This window comes from Xiphophorus couchianus, chromosome 7 (assembly GCF_001444195.1).
Source record: "Xiphophorus couchianus chromosome 7, X_couchianus-1.0, whole genome shotgun sequence".
Classification (NCBI taxonomy): Eukaryota; Metazoa; Chordata; class Actinopteri; order Cyprinodontiformes; family Poeciliidae; genus Xiphophorus; species Xiphophorus couchianus.
The window spans coordinates 7,629,186-7,649,053 of record NC_040234.1 but is presented as its reverse complement, the minus strand read 5'-3'; the positions used below and the strand labels follow the sequence as shown (position 1 = coordinate 7,649,053).

At 38.8% G+C, this 19,868-nt stretch overlaps 1 protein-coding gene across 2 annotated transcripts in view; it reads right to left on the bottom strand.

Moving 5' to 3' along the window:
• The window catches only part of sema5ba (sema domain, seven thrombospondin repeats (type 1 and type 1-like), transmembrane domain (TM) and short cytoplasmic domain, (semaphorin) 5Ba), a 241,737-nt gene that overhangs the window by 51,132 nt on the left and 170,737 nt on the right, over positions 1 to 19,868 (bottom strand). For both annotated transcript variants that reach the window (XM_028022682.1, XM_028022681.1), the window contains exons 10-12: positions 7,534 to 7,669; positions 3,502 to 3,709; positions 3,188 to 3,395 (exon numbers count right to left, since the gene is read on the bottom strand). In XM_028022682.1, the coding sequence (XP_027878483.1) occupies positions 3,188 to 3,395; positions 3,502 to 3,709; positions 7,534 to 7,669 (552 nt within the window). The remainder of the gene's footprint in view (positions 1 to 3,187; positions 3,396 to 3,501; positions 3,710 to 7,533; positions 7,670 to 19,868) is intronic.

Genomic DNA, 19,868 nt, shown 5'->3' with positions numbered 1-19,868 from the left:
TTCCAGAAGATAGATAGAACAGTGACCTGTGTGATCATCAAAGCTTGGAATAAGCCTTTATAACTCAACCCTTCTCCACATTTATTTCTCTGCTCTGTCTGCTGTGTTCCTTGGTCTTTAAGATGATGTTTGTTCACTTACAAAACTCTAAAGCCTCCATAGAACAATAGTTTTATACAATAAATTACATTTCCCACTGTTGGGATCTAATAAGGTCACTTCTAAAGACAAGTAACATTAATAAGAGGCATTGCAAGGCCTTCTTTACTCTGGTAAAGGAGGCAGAATATTCATGCTCAAACGCTTTGAGTGCTGTTGTGAGTTGCTTCACTTTCACATCCATTCATCCCTTTTTTTCCTCTCCAATCTCCTGATTTTACGCCACCCGTCTCCCTTCTTTTGAGTCTGAACAAATACGATCAGCCGTCACCTTCATTGGCAGGTTGACATCTGTTGTACTCTGAAGACCGGTGTGCCTTAAGCTGCTGTGCATATAAACGATTGTAAGTGCAAGTGAGCCACATAGGTGAGGTGAATGTTGCAAAGTAGATTAAGGACATTCTGTCTTTCCTACACACTCCATCTCTTCCTCTTTTCCTTTAAAGAGTGAAGGGCTCACTCTTCTTATTGTCTTAGCGCACATTATCTTTTATAGGCCCTGCTTTTTTATGCTTCTAATGCCCTTTGTCTCCGTATTGCTGTCCTTCTCTGTCTCTGCCTCCAGTCCTGTGGATAGATATTCAAAGTGTAGCTGCCTCTGCTATGCCTTGTTTTTAAGAGTTCAGACCTAAAAGAAATGGCAACCTGCAGCATGCGTCCAGGACCAACCCCAATACAAATCCAGCAGACTTTCTTTCATGAACACACACACGCAAACATACACACCGAGCGGATTTAGCATCTATTTGTATGCTAAAACAAAGCTGAGAGGCCAGCTGCAGATCCTGATCAAGAGACCTGACAAGAGAAAGAAAGTTGGACGAACAGCCAGTGAGCCTTTCACCTCCCCTGCTCATCCACAGCACAGGGATTTTCATATAAATGACAGTGGAGTTGAAGATTCACTGAGTACTCTCGTGGCTAGCACAGAGAATCGTTCTTGTTTATCAGTCTGAGAAGTGGCTTCAAACACCGGCAAACAGGAAAAAAAAAAAAGTATTTTCTTTGAACTTTTCTGGACTTCATTACAGCGAAAGCACAACAAATTTATTTCTAATTTATTTCCTCTAATGAGCCGAAGGAGATACCGCCCTCGTCATTTGTCTGGTACCATAAGGACTTTAATGATTATCGGCCATGTCTTCCGGACATCAATCCCTGTTGCGGACAGATAATTGATTTCAGCTCTAGACCGAGCAGGTTGAAATAAATCACCTGCCCAAATGTATAAAATGATCATTAAAACATGAACGCCGTACACTGAACAGCGGCGCGAGATGGAAACATTTTTTTGAGCTTCAGTACGTGGCCTAAATGCTAGTTCTAAAAGTCAGATCCAGGATTTTATTTGCTAAAGACGTTCAGTACTGCGAGCGGTAAGATAGGATGTGGAAGTGAAGGGAAATGAGTTATGGAAGCTGCTATGAGGTACAAGCTTATTAATGAAGCTTAATTCACCCATGGCGCTGCCAGCTTGTCTTTGTGGGGGTGAGAGGTTGTTGAGGCCTGTCTCTAGTTGCAATCAGGGGAGAGGTGGAATATACCCTCGGCAGGTTGACAGTCCATCACAAAGCAGCAAACAGACGCACAGTGCAAACAATCATACACACATTCACACCAAAGTGTTTTACAGACAGACTGCTTAACTTAACTCATAACGTTTGGCTTTGAGAGGAAACTGGAATTCCCAGAGATAACCAATGCACAACCTCCTTGCTGATTAAGTATTGTTGACAAATTGTAGTGATAAACAATCATTAAAATGTTGAAATACTCTAATTCACTTCTAATTTTTTTTCCTTAAGACTTTATATTACAGCAAATTTCTTTGGTAATTATTCTAACTCTACCATGTTTCGAAGTGGAACACCCAAATCTTAAAGCGTGGCAGTCAGGGTCCCAATGAAGGCGATGCGCTTTAATGAGAGCTGAGACAGTGACATAGAGAACAACAGCTGGGAAGACGTCACTGTCTGACAAACAGATCTGACGAGGACTGAGCAAACCAGGAAGGAACACACACAGAGGGAGGATGGTTACTGGCATAAAGGAGCCGCTTGATTAACTGAATGTGGAATGAAGCATGAACAGCCATAGCACTCATGAGCACAATGAAAACTATTACTAAACTGAACATAGATAATAACAGAAGAGACAAAATATGCAATCAAGTGAAAGTGACGAGGCAAATCAAGAACATGTATTACAAGAAAACACCAACCACAACTCAAAACAGAGTCCAAACCAACGCAGGGAAAACCTGAAGCCTAAAACAAAACTTCCCAATGAAAACGATGTCATTCAACTCAAGATGGAGTCCCGTTTAGATTCCTCAGCTTTTGCAAAAATTGACAGGTTATCTGGCCCCTGGGAAACAACAACAGACTACGATATGACAAACCATAGATATAGGGCAAGATCACATTTAGTAAGCAAATGTCTGGTCCATAACAACAGCTGAAAAATTCAGGTCAGACTATTTCTCAGCAGTGTTTTTTTTTATTTATTTTTTTAACAAAAGGCTCAATAACAAGAGAGGCTAATCTGCACAACTAAAACCAGAAACAAACCAGAAAAGTAAAGAATTATGGAGAAAAAAAACAATAAACACAATTAAACAAAACATTAACTAAACGATAGAAGACGATGTTCGCAAACATCTAAGCATAAACCAAATCTCCACAAATGATGAGAGAAAATCTGCTTACACAGTGATCTGCTGCTTCGTCCACTTTTTGTGTGTTGGTTTCAATCTGTTTTTCAATACTTAAGATTGTTCCCAGGAGCAAAATGCATTGATCCATGAAAGAACATAAATATTTCCTTCAGAAAACAGTAACTGCAACTTTATATAATTTTTAACATGATTTCTAAAGCTTATATTTGGAGATACAACTGATAGCGGTTGAGGCTAAAGAGGATAATGCTCCAAGGTCTTTCATGTATGTGACAGGGCCGGACGAAGGCATCCACTAACTCTGTGGATACTGTAACGTCCTGAACGTTTTAGATTTGATGCTCTACTCACGTCTCGGTTTTGTAGGAGGAACACCTCTCGAGAGGGATCTTCAGGACTCTGTCTTTGAGGCCAACGAAGAGCGACCTGTCGCTGTGCAGGATCTGAAGGCTCAGGATTGGCTCTCGGACACCGGTCCGATGGAGCTCCATCTCCTCCAGGTAACAACCCTGCAGGTTTTTGTTGGGCGTGGCCAGAGCCTTCAGAATGGTGCCATATTCTGAGCAAAAACAACACAAAACAAAAAGACGTGTCTGTAAAAAAAAGAAGAAAAATCAAGCTTTTCTTTTAGACCAACACATAATCCGATTTGAGACAAACCAAACCTGTGCTGATGTACATGACGTGGAAAAGGGTGTCCATGCCCTGGACGATGTCCACAACCAGGTTTGAGAAGCGGACGTCGTCCTGCATGACGAGAGGATCCACGGACTCTGGCTGCACCACGTCGTTCATCAAGTACAGCCGCTGCGCATCCTGAAGGCTGCGCTCCGTCAAACCCTCATTGGGACCTTTGTCATTTATAGTGCCACACTGCAGAGGGGAAAACACAAAGCCGAGAGGCGTTTGTAAATTAGATGCATAAAAGATTGTAAAGCAAACAAGAAAACAAGATTTGTTTAAATTATAAATGTACGAAGCCATGTTCTCGACGGTTGTTTTGTTGATTTTCAAGGAAACCACGCAGCTGCTAGAGCTTCATCATAAACACGTTGTGTGTTTTTTTTTTCCACTTTTATCCTCAGTAAGTTTATAGACACATATGATTAAAAAAAAAGGGTTTGTAGCTAAAATTGCTTTGTGGATGAGAAAAATGTTCCAAGTTTTTTAAGACACTATGTGAAATAAATATTGCAGACCAGAGATGCACCAAAAATGATTTCAGCCCTTATTTATTTCTGACTATTGACCAGCCAGTCAAACATTTAAAAACGTGAACCTTTAAGATCAGTCATCTAGCAACTATCACATGGTTTTCACTGTATTTGAAACTATTTTAAAGGAAACAATACTTCCTATAATCTGTGGAGAGATATCTGAAATTCATTCAGGGTGCAAGACAGCAAGAGATAACAGATAACAGGAACGGTGAATGGAGAAGAGCATTAATCTCTTAGAGGTTTCTGTCTGCCAGGAAAGGAACATTGCCGATTTGGAAATGTTGGCAGCCCTTTAGAAATCCCTGATTTAAAGTAAGAATGCTATTTTACAAAGGCCAGACCCACCAGCTGTGTTAAGAGCTGATGCTAAAGACTGCTTCAAGAGTTAAGCCCATAATTATTTAGGCTTTGTATTAGTAATAATTTAAAATAGCTGTTCTACAGCACATGGTGTGTCATTTCCCCTGCTATGAAAATAAATAATTAATGACTTTGTCATGACAGGAACCTTAGAAAAACATATTTTTGATGCTGTTCCCATATCCTCTGTTGTAGTACAAAAGGAGAACTCTCAAACTAATTCAGTTCAAATCGAAAATACTTTAAAATTTGAAATGTATTAATATGTATGGCAGGGACAATTTACGTTAATAAACATTGTAGTAAATCCACCTGAATTAGCCAAATAGATAATTTCCATCCACTGTCCCTGATCAAAAGGAAAATTTGTCTCACTAAAAACAAACAAATGCTATACAATGACAAAATAAAGTTAAAATGAAATTGACTGTTCAAATTCTGCAAATAATACAAATAATACAATAACTACAGTAAGCAAAGAAAACTACAATACAATTATTAGAACAAAAATAAGTAGTCATTAAAACAGATTTAATTCTTCATCAAGATGGGAAAACACAAGTGGTCACTAGACAGGATTAGCTAAAATTGCTAAAAATATATATATATATATATAAAGTTTTAAAAAGTTGATGTCATATCTAATGTGTTGGGAACCAGTTTGGGTTTGTCCCAAAGAGAAATTAAACATTGTCATAAGTCATTAATCCACATAAAAGTTTTAAGACTTTTAAGTCTTAAAATAACTTAAGAGTCATTTAAGACTTTTAAGTCAGTCTTAAAATGGATCTAATGATTTTTGACCCTCTGACTCATGTATGACCGTCTCATGACCAGCTAGCAGCTCCGATTCCCTGCAGCAGAAACAATTTTCCGCAGCAGCATGTCCCAGATGACACCATGAATTGTTGGCAAGCCCTGCTAATCTACCTCATTTGCTTTCACTGCTCCTCTTTAAGTCTCCATCTGGCCGGATGTTTATAAAAAGTCATTCACAGAGAAGTTGGAGTTGGAGTTGTGATCTCTGCCCATGGGCGTTGCAATTATTATGAATGACGTTTCCCTCCCTATACATTTGTAAAATATTCCTTTGGATCCCCCCACACATTTAGTATAAAATATTGCTTCCCCACTGCTGTATCTATTGGTTCACAAATGAATCCAATCCACTTGAATTACAGAAAAAAACTCAAACGATTCAAACTCTCCTGGTTTTCCTGGTTACCTGCAACTCACCGTATTGCAAGCTTCAAGCATCAACAACAAACAAGGTGACCGAGTCCGACTGATGTCTCACAGCCTCTGGCTCGACAGAACTGTGCTGCTAGCTCAGTTGTAGCAACAGATGATTGAACTGCAGACAACTGTAAAGTGTCTTTGCTGGAAGGAAGTCGAACAGAGGCGGAAGCTGACATTTCTCAAATTGAATGACTTTTCAAAATAAAATAGTCCGCAACCTGCACTTAAAATGAGAACCTAGACAGACGGGTTAAGCAGAGAAAAGCCGCATGCGACTCACGAGCCCAAGCTAATGAAGCCCTCCCCTTTCCTCCACATTACAAATGCTTGTGTCGCCTCTGTACTTGCCTATTATAATCACTGGATGGCGTGAACTTCTCTTCTCTTTGGACCATGCTCTGAATCCACGAAGCCCTGTTTTTCAATCCGTCTGGGACTCAGGGGTCATAGTTCAGGTGTCGGCTGTCGCCGCAGCCCCATTACAGATGCACCAACGGACTGCTCTATCCATACTAGTTTGAGATGCCAGATTAAACCATTACACTGACATCAAACTAATTTAGCGTAATTGTGATGTGTGGGAATGTCTGAGTATGGCCCACAGATCCCGATCCTCAGAGGCTGCTGTCCTGCATATTTTAGATGTGTCCCCGCACCCAGTCATCTGACTCAATCGTTGTGAATGTCTCCTCCAGGTCTGCAGGAGCCTACTAATGACCCATTCATCTCAGTCATGCATGTTTAAGCAGGAAAACATCTAAAACATGCAGCCCTGGAAAACAGTTGTCAGCCTCCTGCCAGAGCCCGACAAGCACACCTAAAAACATTGTGCGACGATGATTGTGTTTTCCTTATTGTTTCTTTGTAATTAAATTCCTCTGTTAAATAAATAGTTTGAAACTCTATCAGGCTGTCTTATCAATTATTCCTGACATAATAATCCGTTTGTGGGCTGTTCTGTTTTATTCACAGCCACATGCTGATTTAATTGGGATCGTATGACGGAGACCAACAAGTGATTTGTGCATCATTGTGAAATGAAAGAAAAATGATGCAGGTTTTGAAACGTTTTTACTAGCATCTTAAAAGTGAAGCATGCCTACATGTGCCATCCCCTTTACACCGATACCCATAAATAAAATTCAGCACAACAAAAACAGATGAAATTAGTTCAGCTGTGTGCAATTTCATCTCTGTGTAAATCCAGCCGTTCTGTGAATCAGATTGGTTTTTTAGACAACATTCGAGAGCAACGCATCAGCTGGGCTGGGCACAAAGTTGTGGAGACATCATGGTGGTAATATTATGGTATGAAAATGTTTTTCTTCAATAGAAACATGGAATCTTTTCATGTTTGGGAGATACAGAGCAACTGTGGAAGAAAACATATTGGAGGCGTCAAAAGACTTGGCATCGCGATGGATAGTTACCTACCAGAAGGACGACAATCCTAAAAACACATCAGAGCTACAATAGGACAACTTACATCACGGTATGTTAATGTGTTGGAATGGCTCAGTCAAACCCCAGACATAAATCCAATTGAGAATTTTTGACAAGACTAGAACGAGTTTACCGCTGGTTTTCATCCAATCTGTCAGAATCTCAGCTAACTTGGAAAGAAGAAACGTAAAAACGAATAGAAACATAACCCAGAGGTTGTTTATATCAGCTTAGCACAAAAAAAAAATACATCAACATTTTAAATCATTCTTTTTGCAAGTTAGATAACAAGCCTCTAAACCTTGTCTGTGACATACTTTTATATTATATTTTTGTTACCTTTTCTCTGGTCCCAGCTTATGCCCAGCTGAAATTGAAATGACAATTCTGTGTGTATCGCCAGGTTCCCCGAAGAGACTCTGTGTGGAAACCAACCTGGAAGTTGTGGATGGGGTTGGGCGTGGGGAGCCAGGTGGAGCGGGGATTCTCCTGGGAGCGGAAGGGCCCATTGAAGGTTTGGGTGATGGCGCTCAGGTTGAAGGCACACACTGAGGAGGCTGCGATGCTGTTGCTGTTGCAGCGAGAGGGACAGAAAGCAAGCAAAAAAAAAAAAAAAAAAAAACGCACTTAAAAAAAGCAATGCATTTCAAAAATGATATTCAGAGCAGCTCATATGCTGGATGTTTTTGAAGGCATATCAGAAATCAGCATAATGCAGCTATGTAAGAAAGCCATTCTGCAGTGTCTTCCCGCCTCCTAATAGAAGCCGTATCTTTTATGCCCACACTAAACAGCAGATATGTGTCTGGCTGGCTTTGCTGCAGGCTAATCTATGCTATCGCTGCTGCACAGTGACAGTGGACGGTATTAAGCTGAGGATATTGGAGGAAATTGTACAGATGATGAGCAAATCAAGTGAGCTCAGGAGCCAGCATGGACTGGCTTCTGAGAGACTGATAAATCACTGCTTATTGACTGGTAATGTTATGATGAAAGATTGAGACAAATGCAGGGGGGAAAAAAAGGTCCAGCGTATGAGAGAGAACGGTGTTGTGCAACTGTTAGCTAACATGAGTTTTGACATTTTTTAAAATATCTTTAAAAAAAAAAAAAAAGATGCGACGACCTTTGTGAATGTCACTCCTTTTGGAAAAAGGAAACAAATGAACAGATAAAGTAGAAAACCTCAAAGTGCGACTATAACGGCTGAGCTTTAGCTGCACTTTTAGAGCACACAGTGACACTGACGTGATCACATATGTCTTTACACGAGTGTGTATTTTGCCAATCATTCAAGAGGTTAAAGTTCAAGAATTTCCTACTTCATGACTTCTAAGCTAAATATCAACAACAGAAAATGAAAATCAGCTTTAAGGAAAAGTAGAAAATCTCTTAAAAATTAGACCTTAGCTCAGCTCACAACCGGGGATAAAAAGTGCAACGTAAAGAAGCACAATGTCTTTAATACTTACAACCTTCATACATTGTAAGTATGAAGGTTACTTCATACATTACAAAATGTTTTCGAGTCAACGCTGATTTATTTTGTTCTTCTTTGCTTTGAAAGGTGAGAACCTCTTCAGATCTGCGAAGAAACTAAAGCGCTCCGTTATTACCGCCGGGTAGGAAAGTGCCGTAGAGCACTAAACGAGATCTGGCTCAACACAGAGGGAAGTAAAACAGGTGGCTCATTCGCCGACTCCCAGGCTACGGAGTAACGCAGCCTCCAGACTTTTAATTTAAAAAAATCTGTTTCTTCCACACTCTGGTCTGATGCCTCTGATAGAGACGAGCGCGAGATACAGAGAGAGAATTTTAAAGTTGAGCGAATCTCTGTGGCAAGCTGACAACAAGCATATCCCATCCGAAGGGAAAAAACGGGAAAATAAGATGGTGCCGCCCTGGGGGTTGAAGAGGGGACAGCAACTACAGTTTTGCACATTCACAAACTCATAGAGACAGTTTGACATAACAGGAAGCGGAACTCCAGGCTCGGGGGTTGAACTGTAGCTGCGGCTTCTTCCATTTCTGCCTCGCAGATTCTGACACTGTCCAGACTATTTAGGAGGCCTTCTCTGACAGCGGGTTGCCGCGCACGATGTCAGGAGAGCAGAGCAAAGGGGGCGCTGGAGGAAATATGGGTAAAGACAAACTCTTTATCACAATCAACACACACACACACACACACACACACACACGCCTGCACACACAGCAAAGTTTATTTTGACTCCATCCCTGCTCTTGCGGCCCTGCTGCCAGGAGTAGTAATTAGAGGACCTGATGAGAATTTATTCACTAATGAAAACAGTCCCCCGATACATTCACTGTTTACTTCTGTTTGAAGAGCCAGCTGTTCCAGGAAATTAAATATGAAGTTGTATTCAAACATTTATTTTTTTTCTTATAACATTTATTAATTCTAAGAAACCCACAGACCTATTCCAACTATTCGACTCGGCAGTGACGGGTGATTTCACAGTAGATGAATCTCAGAGCGTTAGGAAATAAAGAGAGTTAGACGAGTAATGAAGTCCTGGCGGAGCCTCGGCAAAAATCTGTAATGATCTGCTCGCCAGAGAGGTTTTTAAAAACAAAAACGAGAGGCCGGTGTGCATCGCCACGGATTGTTTCAATGCCACGTAAAGCCCTTGCAAAAGTAAAAATAATTATTTATTTATTTTTAGATTTTTCAAGTGGAAATCATAAATTTGGATGTATTTTTGGGGGATTTTATGAAGTAGTCGAAAGCACAACGCAGCACAGAAGAGGGAAGTGGAAGGAAATCGTTCTTTTAAATTCCAGATAAAAACCTGAAGATGCAACGAGCGTCACTATTCGACATAACATTTTGCAGAACCATATTTCATGCAACTATAACTGCGAGTGTATTGGAGGTATTTTTTCTATTGGTTTCGCACATCTACAGGCTAAAATATTTGCTTATTTGTCTTTGTGAAGTAACTCAAGCTCGGTCATTATGGACAAATCCGTAACTGCAATTTCTCCCACAGACGTCGAACAGTAGTCTATATTTTGTCTGGGCAATTTTAAAAGAGCAGAGTTTATTGCCCCCTTCTTGTGTTTCCTGTTCCTTGTCTGCAGTCATAATCAAATGTGAATATGCGTTCTTGATGAGGCTCATTTTTCAGATTAAAAATACATTTTGAAACCTGACAAAATTTAAGCAGGTAGTTTCCATCAAGCAAATTATCTTGAAAATGTTTTTTATTGGTCTCGCATAATATTTTTTCATTTCAGCCATAAGTGGAAAACTCATCATAATTAGCAATAACAGAAACTTCAGATATCCAACTGTATGTAATTAATACACAAATTAGGTTTAAATTAGTAATAAAGTTCTTGAAATAAATTCTAATTTGCTGAATGGATCTGTGTAGCTAACTGTTCTCCATCAGGAGTTTACCATCCAATAGTCTCACCTGTTTTGCATGTATTAATCAGATCCACACTACGTAGGTCGCCACTGTTAATTCAGTTTTTGTTCTTTATGTTTCTTGATATTTATATTTCTTATTTCTGTTGGGTTCAGAATCAGACACACAGGTCAAAGAGGTCAGTTTTGGTTTCGCCTGAGCAGACCTCCTTGTTCTACATTTGGTTCGTCTCATACGTGGCTTGAGACAAAGTCTTTAACTTTTAATTGTTATATGTTGATTTTTGTATTTTGACTGTACTTAGTCATGGCATGTGCCACAGAATAGTTTTGTTATTCTATTCTTTCTGTAATATGCCTCGTGTTTTTTTTTTTTTTGGTCTTCATACGTTTCAATTCTTCTGATTTGACTTGCATCTTTTGATTCAAACTTTTTCATGTTTACATCACTGTTGATACAGTCCATCTATGTTTTCTAGCTACTTTATATTATAAATTATGGGGAAAAGGCAACAGCTAAAATCCACATTAAGGCCAATATTTCAACCTCAGTGAAATACCACCATTACAGCAGAAAAGACAGAAAAAAGGCCCACTCAGCAGAGCCACAAGGCCGCAGGGACCAGAAACTGAACAGAGGCTGCCGGGATTAGCCATACATATTTTTACACTACAAAACAATATAGGCCAATATATAGCCAGACTGAGACAGCAGCATCAACTCTAAACAATACGGCAACACAACAGAATACAGATCTGATCGGTTTAACGGTCAGAAAAAAAATGAAAACGTGAAAGTTGAGGCAGAGATACAGTTTTTGGTCAAAACTTGGCTTGAAATATTTTATCTATTTATTTTTATTATGATTTACCCATAAACCACTCAGCTGCTCAGGTCAGGCCTGCTGTTGAACTAAAGGCTTTTGCATCTGGGGGCAGTTGTTTACCCTAAGTCGATCGCAAAGAGTCATTTTCACACTTTGGAAAGACAGGATTCACCGTTCTGTTTCTGATTTACAGCTCCTCTTCCATCAAGAACCGAGACACATTATAACATTAGGATTGATTTTATTTTCATTCGATTTGGTTAAGTGTCTGCGCTCCAAGCCAAAACTTGTTTGTTTCATCGACACAGCTGCTAACACCGACATTAAGGGAAACAGAAACTACTGGAAAATGTGACAGATGGTTGAAGATCTTCCAGGCCAAATTTAATACAGCATATAAACACGTCACGTTGTTTAACCTCCAGAAACAAACTAAAGCCACCGGTGACGTGTCCTGCCACTAAAAGAGGGGAATTAAAAGCTGTTTAAACACATTTTTTAAGTTTTTAAACTACACAATTAAAGAAATGCAACATTTGTGAGTTCTTGCAGATTCTGTACCTTAATGTAATCTTTGTGCCTACTTCACTTCAGCAGTGAAGCAATATGTTGAATAAAATACCTTTGTCTTAATCCTACCATTAACTCACAGCTGTCATATCAAAATAAAAATCAAGGTTTTGAAGAGTTATAGTTTTAAACAATTTCATATTGTCTATTTTCTTTAAATATTGATTTAATGAGAGGCCAGAGAAAGTGCTAGAATAATCAAATGACTAAAAAGAGGATGCACAGATCTGCCTTTTCACGGTTTTTACACTTTCTTACACTTTTTTCTCATTGACAAAAAAGATAAATTGTGATATTTGGAAATATTTGCAATTATAAAATGAATGGGGCTGAAATTAAAATTGCTCATATTGAGGCAGCATCACTTTCAAACGACGGTTGGCAAAATGAGAGTTTCAGTTCTGTTAAGCAGCGGACTGCAGGCTAGCTATCCAGCTAATATCAACATTTACACTTAAAATACAAGAATGACAAAAAATATCTGCAAAATAAGAATGAATGCTAATAATATAAATACAATTAAAACAAGAGACTTGTTATTCGTAGTATAAATTGGTTTTGTTTTATGAATTAGAATGGTTTTTGCATTTTTCCTTATTAAAATGTTTCTGGAATCATTATGTTGTAAAATCATCATGATAATGTTTAATTGTGAGAGTTTCATCCGGACACATGCCTGGTTAAAAATGGTCGCAAACATAAAACCCTCCAGGCTGCATCACTTAAAACATTGAATGTAGTAAAGATTTGCAACAATTAGCCTGAATGTGATTTTCCTTTCTGACTGATGACATCAAAACATTTTCAAATTTAGCTTAACCAAAAAAACAGAGGAGTTACTTTTCATGTGGGATTAAAACAAAAACACAATAGTTTTTATCTAAATAATAACCTAAACTATAAACTAATGCATTCATTTCTTTTAAGCGCTTCCTCCTCTTCTCCTTCTACCCACAGCCTCTTAGATATGAGAACCTCTTACAAGCGGTGAAGTGGTGGGTCAGCGAAAGAGCCAAGAAGAAGATAAGGATGTTCATAATTAGTCAGTAACGGCAGGTGATCCACCTCCACAGGAGGGTTTCGCTTCCAGGCAGAGCCCACCACACCGGGGTCCTACCAATAAGGCCCCAGAGTTAATTAAAAGACCAGGCTGAGCTCGCAGGATTTGAGTGTTTTTTCTTCTTTTTTTTAGCAGAGAGCTAAAACCTTCCTTCTGCAACAGCTTGAAGGCTCTTATGCTACAGCATTCAGTCTCGTTTTACTTCTTTCCTCTTCCATGGGGTGAAAACTAAAAACTGTTGACCACGTTTTTCCATTAGGTGGATTAAATGAACAAAATGGCTTCAAAATAAATTGTAGTACACGACTAAAGGAAAGCATGTTTAAAAACTGCCTTTGCTTAAAGTGACCATGGTGGTTCTCCGATGTAAAGGATTGCGTTGCTTTAATATGCAGCAAAGTGTGTCCCTTTTATCGCGTTACTGCAGGCCTTAATGTGTTTCATAGGAATTGTACGTGAAAGACCAACACAAAGTGTACGTAACGTGTGAAGTGAAAAGAAAATTATGGTTTTAAAACTTCTTTGCAAATAAAAATCTGAAAAGTGAATGTATTTGCCTCTCGCTGCAATTACAGCTGCAAGTTTGTTTTTTTCTATCGTATCTTTCTACCTGCTTCACATCTGTGAACATCTGTTTTCAGGTATTTACATAGATTCTCGTTTAGATTCAGGTCTGGACTTTGTCTTTGCTTTTATTTACTTTACTTATTTATTTACATTAAATTATGAAAAAGCTGGACTCTATTTACTAATTGGGTGGCCTCAAACTGTCCTGCTGTATTTTGTTTATGGGTATCCAAACGCATGCCACACTTTTCAGGTGTTGATTTGATTTATTGGTGACACTATCTGAAGACTGACATAACATCTGTCATAAACATGAAGGAGTCTTTATGAATGTTTGTGACTGTCACGAAGAGTCATTTGGTAATATAATATTTTATAATTATTAATGAAAGGTTGCATTAAAAGTCCATTAAGAGTGTCAACTTTGCATTATTTGGTCAATAATGAACCGTTTAATGCAAAGTTTTATTAAAATTTGCAATAAAAGTCAATTAAAAGTGTCAACTTTGCATTAAAAGTGTTATTTGCCGAATAAGTTTCAGGAAAACAGGAAAAAATTCATAAAGACTCCTTCATGTTCATGACCGGTGTTCTGTCATGTCAGTCTTATGCACATTCCTTCAAATGAAGTGTTACCGATTTATTTAACCATCTATCCTTTCCTTTTTTCTTCAGCTAAATAATAGTTTGGTTTATCTAACAACATGTCAGTAAAACACATTTATGTTGACGGCTAAAACATCACCACACATGAGAGTTAAAGGATGATAATTTGCAGGGAAGTTTGTGTTGGTCAATGAAGGTATTGACCAATTCTAATTCAAAAAGTTTGAATTCAAGTTCGACCTACTGTACATTGCAAACACTTGCTTATGCAGATATTGCATATTTTGGACATCTAAAATCAGAAATAAGTGAGTAATCAGCCAAATCATTCACCCATTTTCTGCCTCTTTTGAAAAATGCAAAACACAAAGCTACAACAAAAAAAGAGAGACGAAAAAAGTTTACATTTTTACTCCCTTCTTAAACCACACTCAAACTAGGAAAACTAGTCCGCCACACAAAGCAGACAGCGTGTCGGACGTGGCGCTGACGTTTTGGCCGGATTGCGAACGGACAGGAAGGAAAACCAGCGCCGTTCCAACTCTTCCCTCTTCTGCTTTACAGCCACGAATCCCTGGGAGCAGCTGTGAGGCTGCTCAATTTAGGCCAGACAGATGGAGACAGTGTTTTCTGGTGATTGCATTGCCATATACCCAAACCCTGATGAGGGGAAAGCGGTTTTTGGAGAAGGGGCCAGCGAGGCCCCTCAGATAGGCGAGAAGAAACAATGGAAGGAGGACAAAAAGCTTGGAGCTCCGTGATTTTTCTCATTACATCCTTTCATCTCGTTCCTCTTCCTCCACCTCCTCTCTCTTTACACACCCCGACTTCTCCGTCCATTTCTCTCTCTTTCTCTCTCCAAGTAGCTGCTGCCATTAGCTTGTCCTATCTATCACTGAAAATGGCTGCGGACTGATGGGAGGTAGCCATGCAGTGTCAAATACTGGCAGATTAACAGGCGAGGGAGCAGAAGGTTTAAGACACAATTCAGCTTCTCCCCTGACAGAGAGCAGCACACGCTAGAATACCAAGCACGGGATGTTCTCACCCACGCACACACACCCCCAAACGCCCACACACTCTGCTGGATCTGCAAGGTTAGCAGTTTGCAATAATGTTTGTGTTGTTTTTTTGTTGTTGTTTTTTCCAGAGAGTTAAACTTATGTGGCAGATTGAGAATGCTTCAAATCAAGGTTAACATAACCAAAATCCCTCTCATTTGGAATGGGTCAGCAGTTTGCTTGGATGACATTTATCAAAGTTATTTTAAAAGTCAGATGAAAATAATCTGAGTAAACACAAGATGCAGTTTTCAAATGCTGAGTTGATTAAGTTTTTTATAGCTTTTTTTTAATGTAGTACTTGAGATTACCAATATAATCAAACTACTTTTTTATTTTTATTTTTTGCTATTTTGTAAACTACTGTGGGTAACTTTGTTTCATATAAAAATTTCTCAAATTTAAGCGTGACAACAATCACAAAATGTGAGGGGACAGACAGTCTTTCCAGGTAAAGTGTGTCTGTGTGTTTTTTACAGATGAGGTCATGTTTGCACCATTTGAGAACGCAAGCAGATAGGAAGCACTTGGAAGGACTGTGTTGAAATTTTAAATGTTGCTAACATTTGGCAGTGATGGATTTTTGACGCCATAAAGCTGTGATGTACATCGCCTCTGATGTACAGCCAATCAGCACCAAGGGGATCGAACAGCACTTCTTGATTGACCTCATTGCGAACGGCAGCACATAATTTATCGAGTAGAGTTGCACCGAGGTATTTCAGCTTCCCAAACAGCAATTTCTTTTGATTAAAGGTATTTTGAAAAATTTTATATATTGAACCACACATATAGGCAGGGATCCCCCGCTGAGGCCCATATTCAAACAATGAAGGAGTGAATGAACACCGAAAAACTGAGTTATGGAGGAGATCTGTGTGGGGTTCTTTTGATGTCTCTGGGAAAAATCTTCAAGGCAAAGGAATCCAGGAAACCCACATACAATGTTGAAAATATTACAGACCTGGGTTGACTTTGGAGAATCTGGGATAAGAACAATGCCAAAAGTGGCCAAAACTTTGGGGGTGAAGGGGACAACTCTTTATTCCCAAAGGATGATTTAGGCAAAAAAAAATAAAAATAAAAAAATCACTCTTGGCAAAAAGTGACACAGGCCATTCTTTTAGGAAGGTGACATGTTAAGGTTCTAATTATTCTGAGATCATGACTGCGTGGGCAAATTTTTCATACAATGATGATACTTTGTTCTGGTGCAAGAGCTAAAATAATTTTTAAAAAGCCTAAAACTTAAACCGTTTTTCTTTTGAGAGAGAGAGAGAAAAAAAGGTGACCAGACTCAGTTTGACGTTGTGAAACAGCCAAACTGCTCCAGTCTGATGACTTTTAGTTTGGCTAACCAAGTTAGCACAAGCCACAGCTGTTCTGTAAAGGCCTCGACTAATTAACACACCTAATTGGTCTGGCTTTCCACCGAAACCAACAGGCTGGCCGAGGTAAACATTCATCAGAGAAGCGGCCAATACGGCCGTGTTGGGCTCAAATGGGAGAGTTTGTTGTTTTAATCAAGAACTTCATTTATAAACTTTACAGAACAAAACACATCTAGCATGAAGAAAGCCAAGGGTGAAAAAATGTTTGTAATTAGCTGCATTCAACCTTTTAACTAAACTCAAAATGCAGAGGAGACGTCTGCAGCGTTCAAACTTTGGATGTGGGTGCTTCCTGTTTGCGACAAAGTGTGCGACGCCACCAGCTGTTGTGCAGCGGAGGAAGTGACTCCGTCTGCGGATCCGGCTCGTCTCGGAGCCGCGCTGATCAATACAAACAGGTGGGAGGCTGAAAACTCTGAAGATTTCTCTCTGTGTGTGTTCTGCTGTGTATAGGTGGGAAAAATAAAAACAGCGGGGTAACTGCAGATACAAAACGCGAGAGGCCAATGAAAAGAAGTTGAAGTGCGGCGGTTTGTTTGTGTTTGTGTGAGTTTCCTGCAAGTGAAATGCTCAGTGGAAAATTTTAAAGGAATAAGCAATATATTAGTCTTAACTTTTACTTTCTTAAAAATGTTCTTTGTTTCATAATATATAATTTACAATAGCATTATAATGTATCCCGCATTAAGTTTGCAGCAAATTTAAGTAAAAGTATCCCTGGACGCTCATGAGATTTCTGGGTTTTTTTTTTAACATTAATTAAAAAAAAATATTTATGTTTCTTTTGAGGTATTCAGTAAACACTCAAGAATTATTTTCACAGGTTAATAAAAACGGACTATTTACCCGGTTGCTTCTTCTACTTGTGTTTACGTGATTAATATACGTTTCAAGAGAAATGAGCAAATCTTGCTGCAGAGAAAAATAAATAATGAATAATAGTAATAAAGTTTATAGCAAATTACTGCCCACTGAGGGCTTACAATCAAGGTAACAGATTTGGAAAGAAGCTCCAAGTAAGGAAGCAACATGACTAATAATTAGTGTGAGGCTTGGCAGAATATAATGAACTGTCTGGGGATACGTAGCGCCGTTAAATCCCACAAACTGACATCTTGTTATTACAAAATTCTCATTAAATTGGTTTCCCAAGAAAGCCTCTCCAGCACACAGAAGAATGCAAGTGTGTAAAATGAGTGTGTGTGTGTGTTCAGACATGAGAGCCTCAAATTTACTAAAAGACATGATAACTCTGTTTGTTATCATGTTTGTCAAACAGTGAAGATCGTAATGCCTCACCTTGGAGGGAGCTTGTTGCGACTGTAGCGCCGCTTCACAGCTCAGCTTTCATTCTCTGTATCCATTTTCTCAATGCCTGAGAATTTGCTTGATTCGATTAATGAGAAGCTCTATTCAGATTTCTTTGAAAGTTCTGAATTTTTTTTTTTTTTTTTTGCGACGTTCTGAATAACTGGAATGAAGCATGACGGCTTCATCTGCCCTGACTCAGAAAATTGGAAACTAAATTAAAAATGTTTGGGCTTCTCGATGGCGCAGTGGGTAGGACTGTTGCCTTGCAGCGAGACGGTCCTGGCTTTACCTGCAAAAATACAAAATCTTCCCAAGTATTTTTAATCTAGTTTCTAGAGCGAATGCCTTAATACACCTGAAATAAGACAAAACTAACTTATATGTAACTTTTCAGTAACTTATAGAGGTTTGTTTTAAGTAAATAATTCCTTAATATTGATGAAAAAATACTTGTTCCATTGGCAGATTATTTAACTTATGACAAGACATTTTTACCTTGTTATAAGGTCATTTATCTGCCAATAGAACAAGAACTTTTTCACCAATAATAAGGAATTATTTACTTAAAACAAGCCACTATATCTTACTGAAAAGTGATTTTTTTAAGCTAGTTTGCCTCATTTCAAGTTTAGTAAAATATTTGCCAAAATTACTTGGTAAGATTTTTGTGTTTTTGCAATGATTTGCAGATACTCCGGTTTCCTCCCACAGTCCAAAAACACAACCGCTAAGCTAATTGAGCTCTCTGAATTACCCACAATTCTGCACAGATAACGGACGGATAAACATCAGTGAACACATTATATCTAAGGAGCGAAGTTGGTGATGTCAGCACTCTTCTGTGTGGATGTTGTCACGGAACGAAGAAGACTCAAAGTTAGCTTTTTTTGCTACCACTGATGTGTTCAAAATGAATTTAGGGGAAGCACACAGATGCACAAGGCTTTTTAAGAGAGGACAGTTCAGCTGGCAAATCTCTGTTTGGACAGATAAGGAGTAAACGATTTGGCTAATAGAACCTCTGAAAATGGAGCAGATGTGAGGTCAAGACGCCTCTCATTATTCCAGGAGGTCAATTCCTAATTCTCAGAACTTCCAACACACATCCAGTGTAAGACGGAGCCAGAAGAGCTACGTAAACGGAAGACTTTGGATTTCTGTAACAATGTGGATGTGATGTTTTGGTATAGCAGATGTGCAGTAAAATCTTCCCGTTCGACTATGAGCAGAAGGAGTTCAGAGTCTTGTGTAATTCTTTATTTATATATTCTATGAGTTTCTATGAGGCACCTTTCAAATCTCCTATAATTGTTAAATAGAAGACAGCAAAGTTGCCCTTTAGAGTCTCCAGAAAGGGTAAGAAAAAGAAGTATTTTCAATGTTGTTCCTATGTTCTATAGTTTTTTAAAGAGAAATCAGAAAAAATTAAATATGTCAGGTCATTTTTACAAATCAGGCACAATCAGACCCACTCCTTATTTGATGTGCTTATAATATGCATATGCCAGTAGTTCCAAGAATATGACTACATACACCATAGTTACTGTATATTTGCAGATATTGCAGACTTCCAAAAGATTCACTGGATATATAAAAAACCTTTTCTTAAACAGCTGCAAAGGTAAATGACTTTAAAACAGGCTACAACCCTAAAATGCATTGAAAGAATCAAAAAAAGGCACGCAGCTTGCATTCCTGTCAAGCACTTAGAGTTTGCAGTAGGGCTGAAACGATTCCTTGGATGATTCGAGTACCTCGATTATTAAAATTCCTCAAGGAAAATTTACCTGCCTTGAAGCTTCGTTAATTTATGTTTTAGCGAACCGTGTTCCGGCCGGGATAGTACTTGCGTTGCACGGAGCTCTCACTTCCGCCTATGAGTTGTTGACGGAAGCTGAGTGTTAGCAGCATAACGTCCAATTTTTAAGCTCGGCCCGTGGGGATTTCATTGATTAATAATAATGCCCGGCTTTTCATCATTTT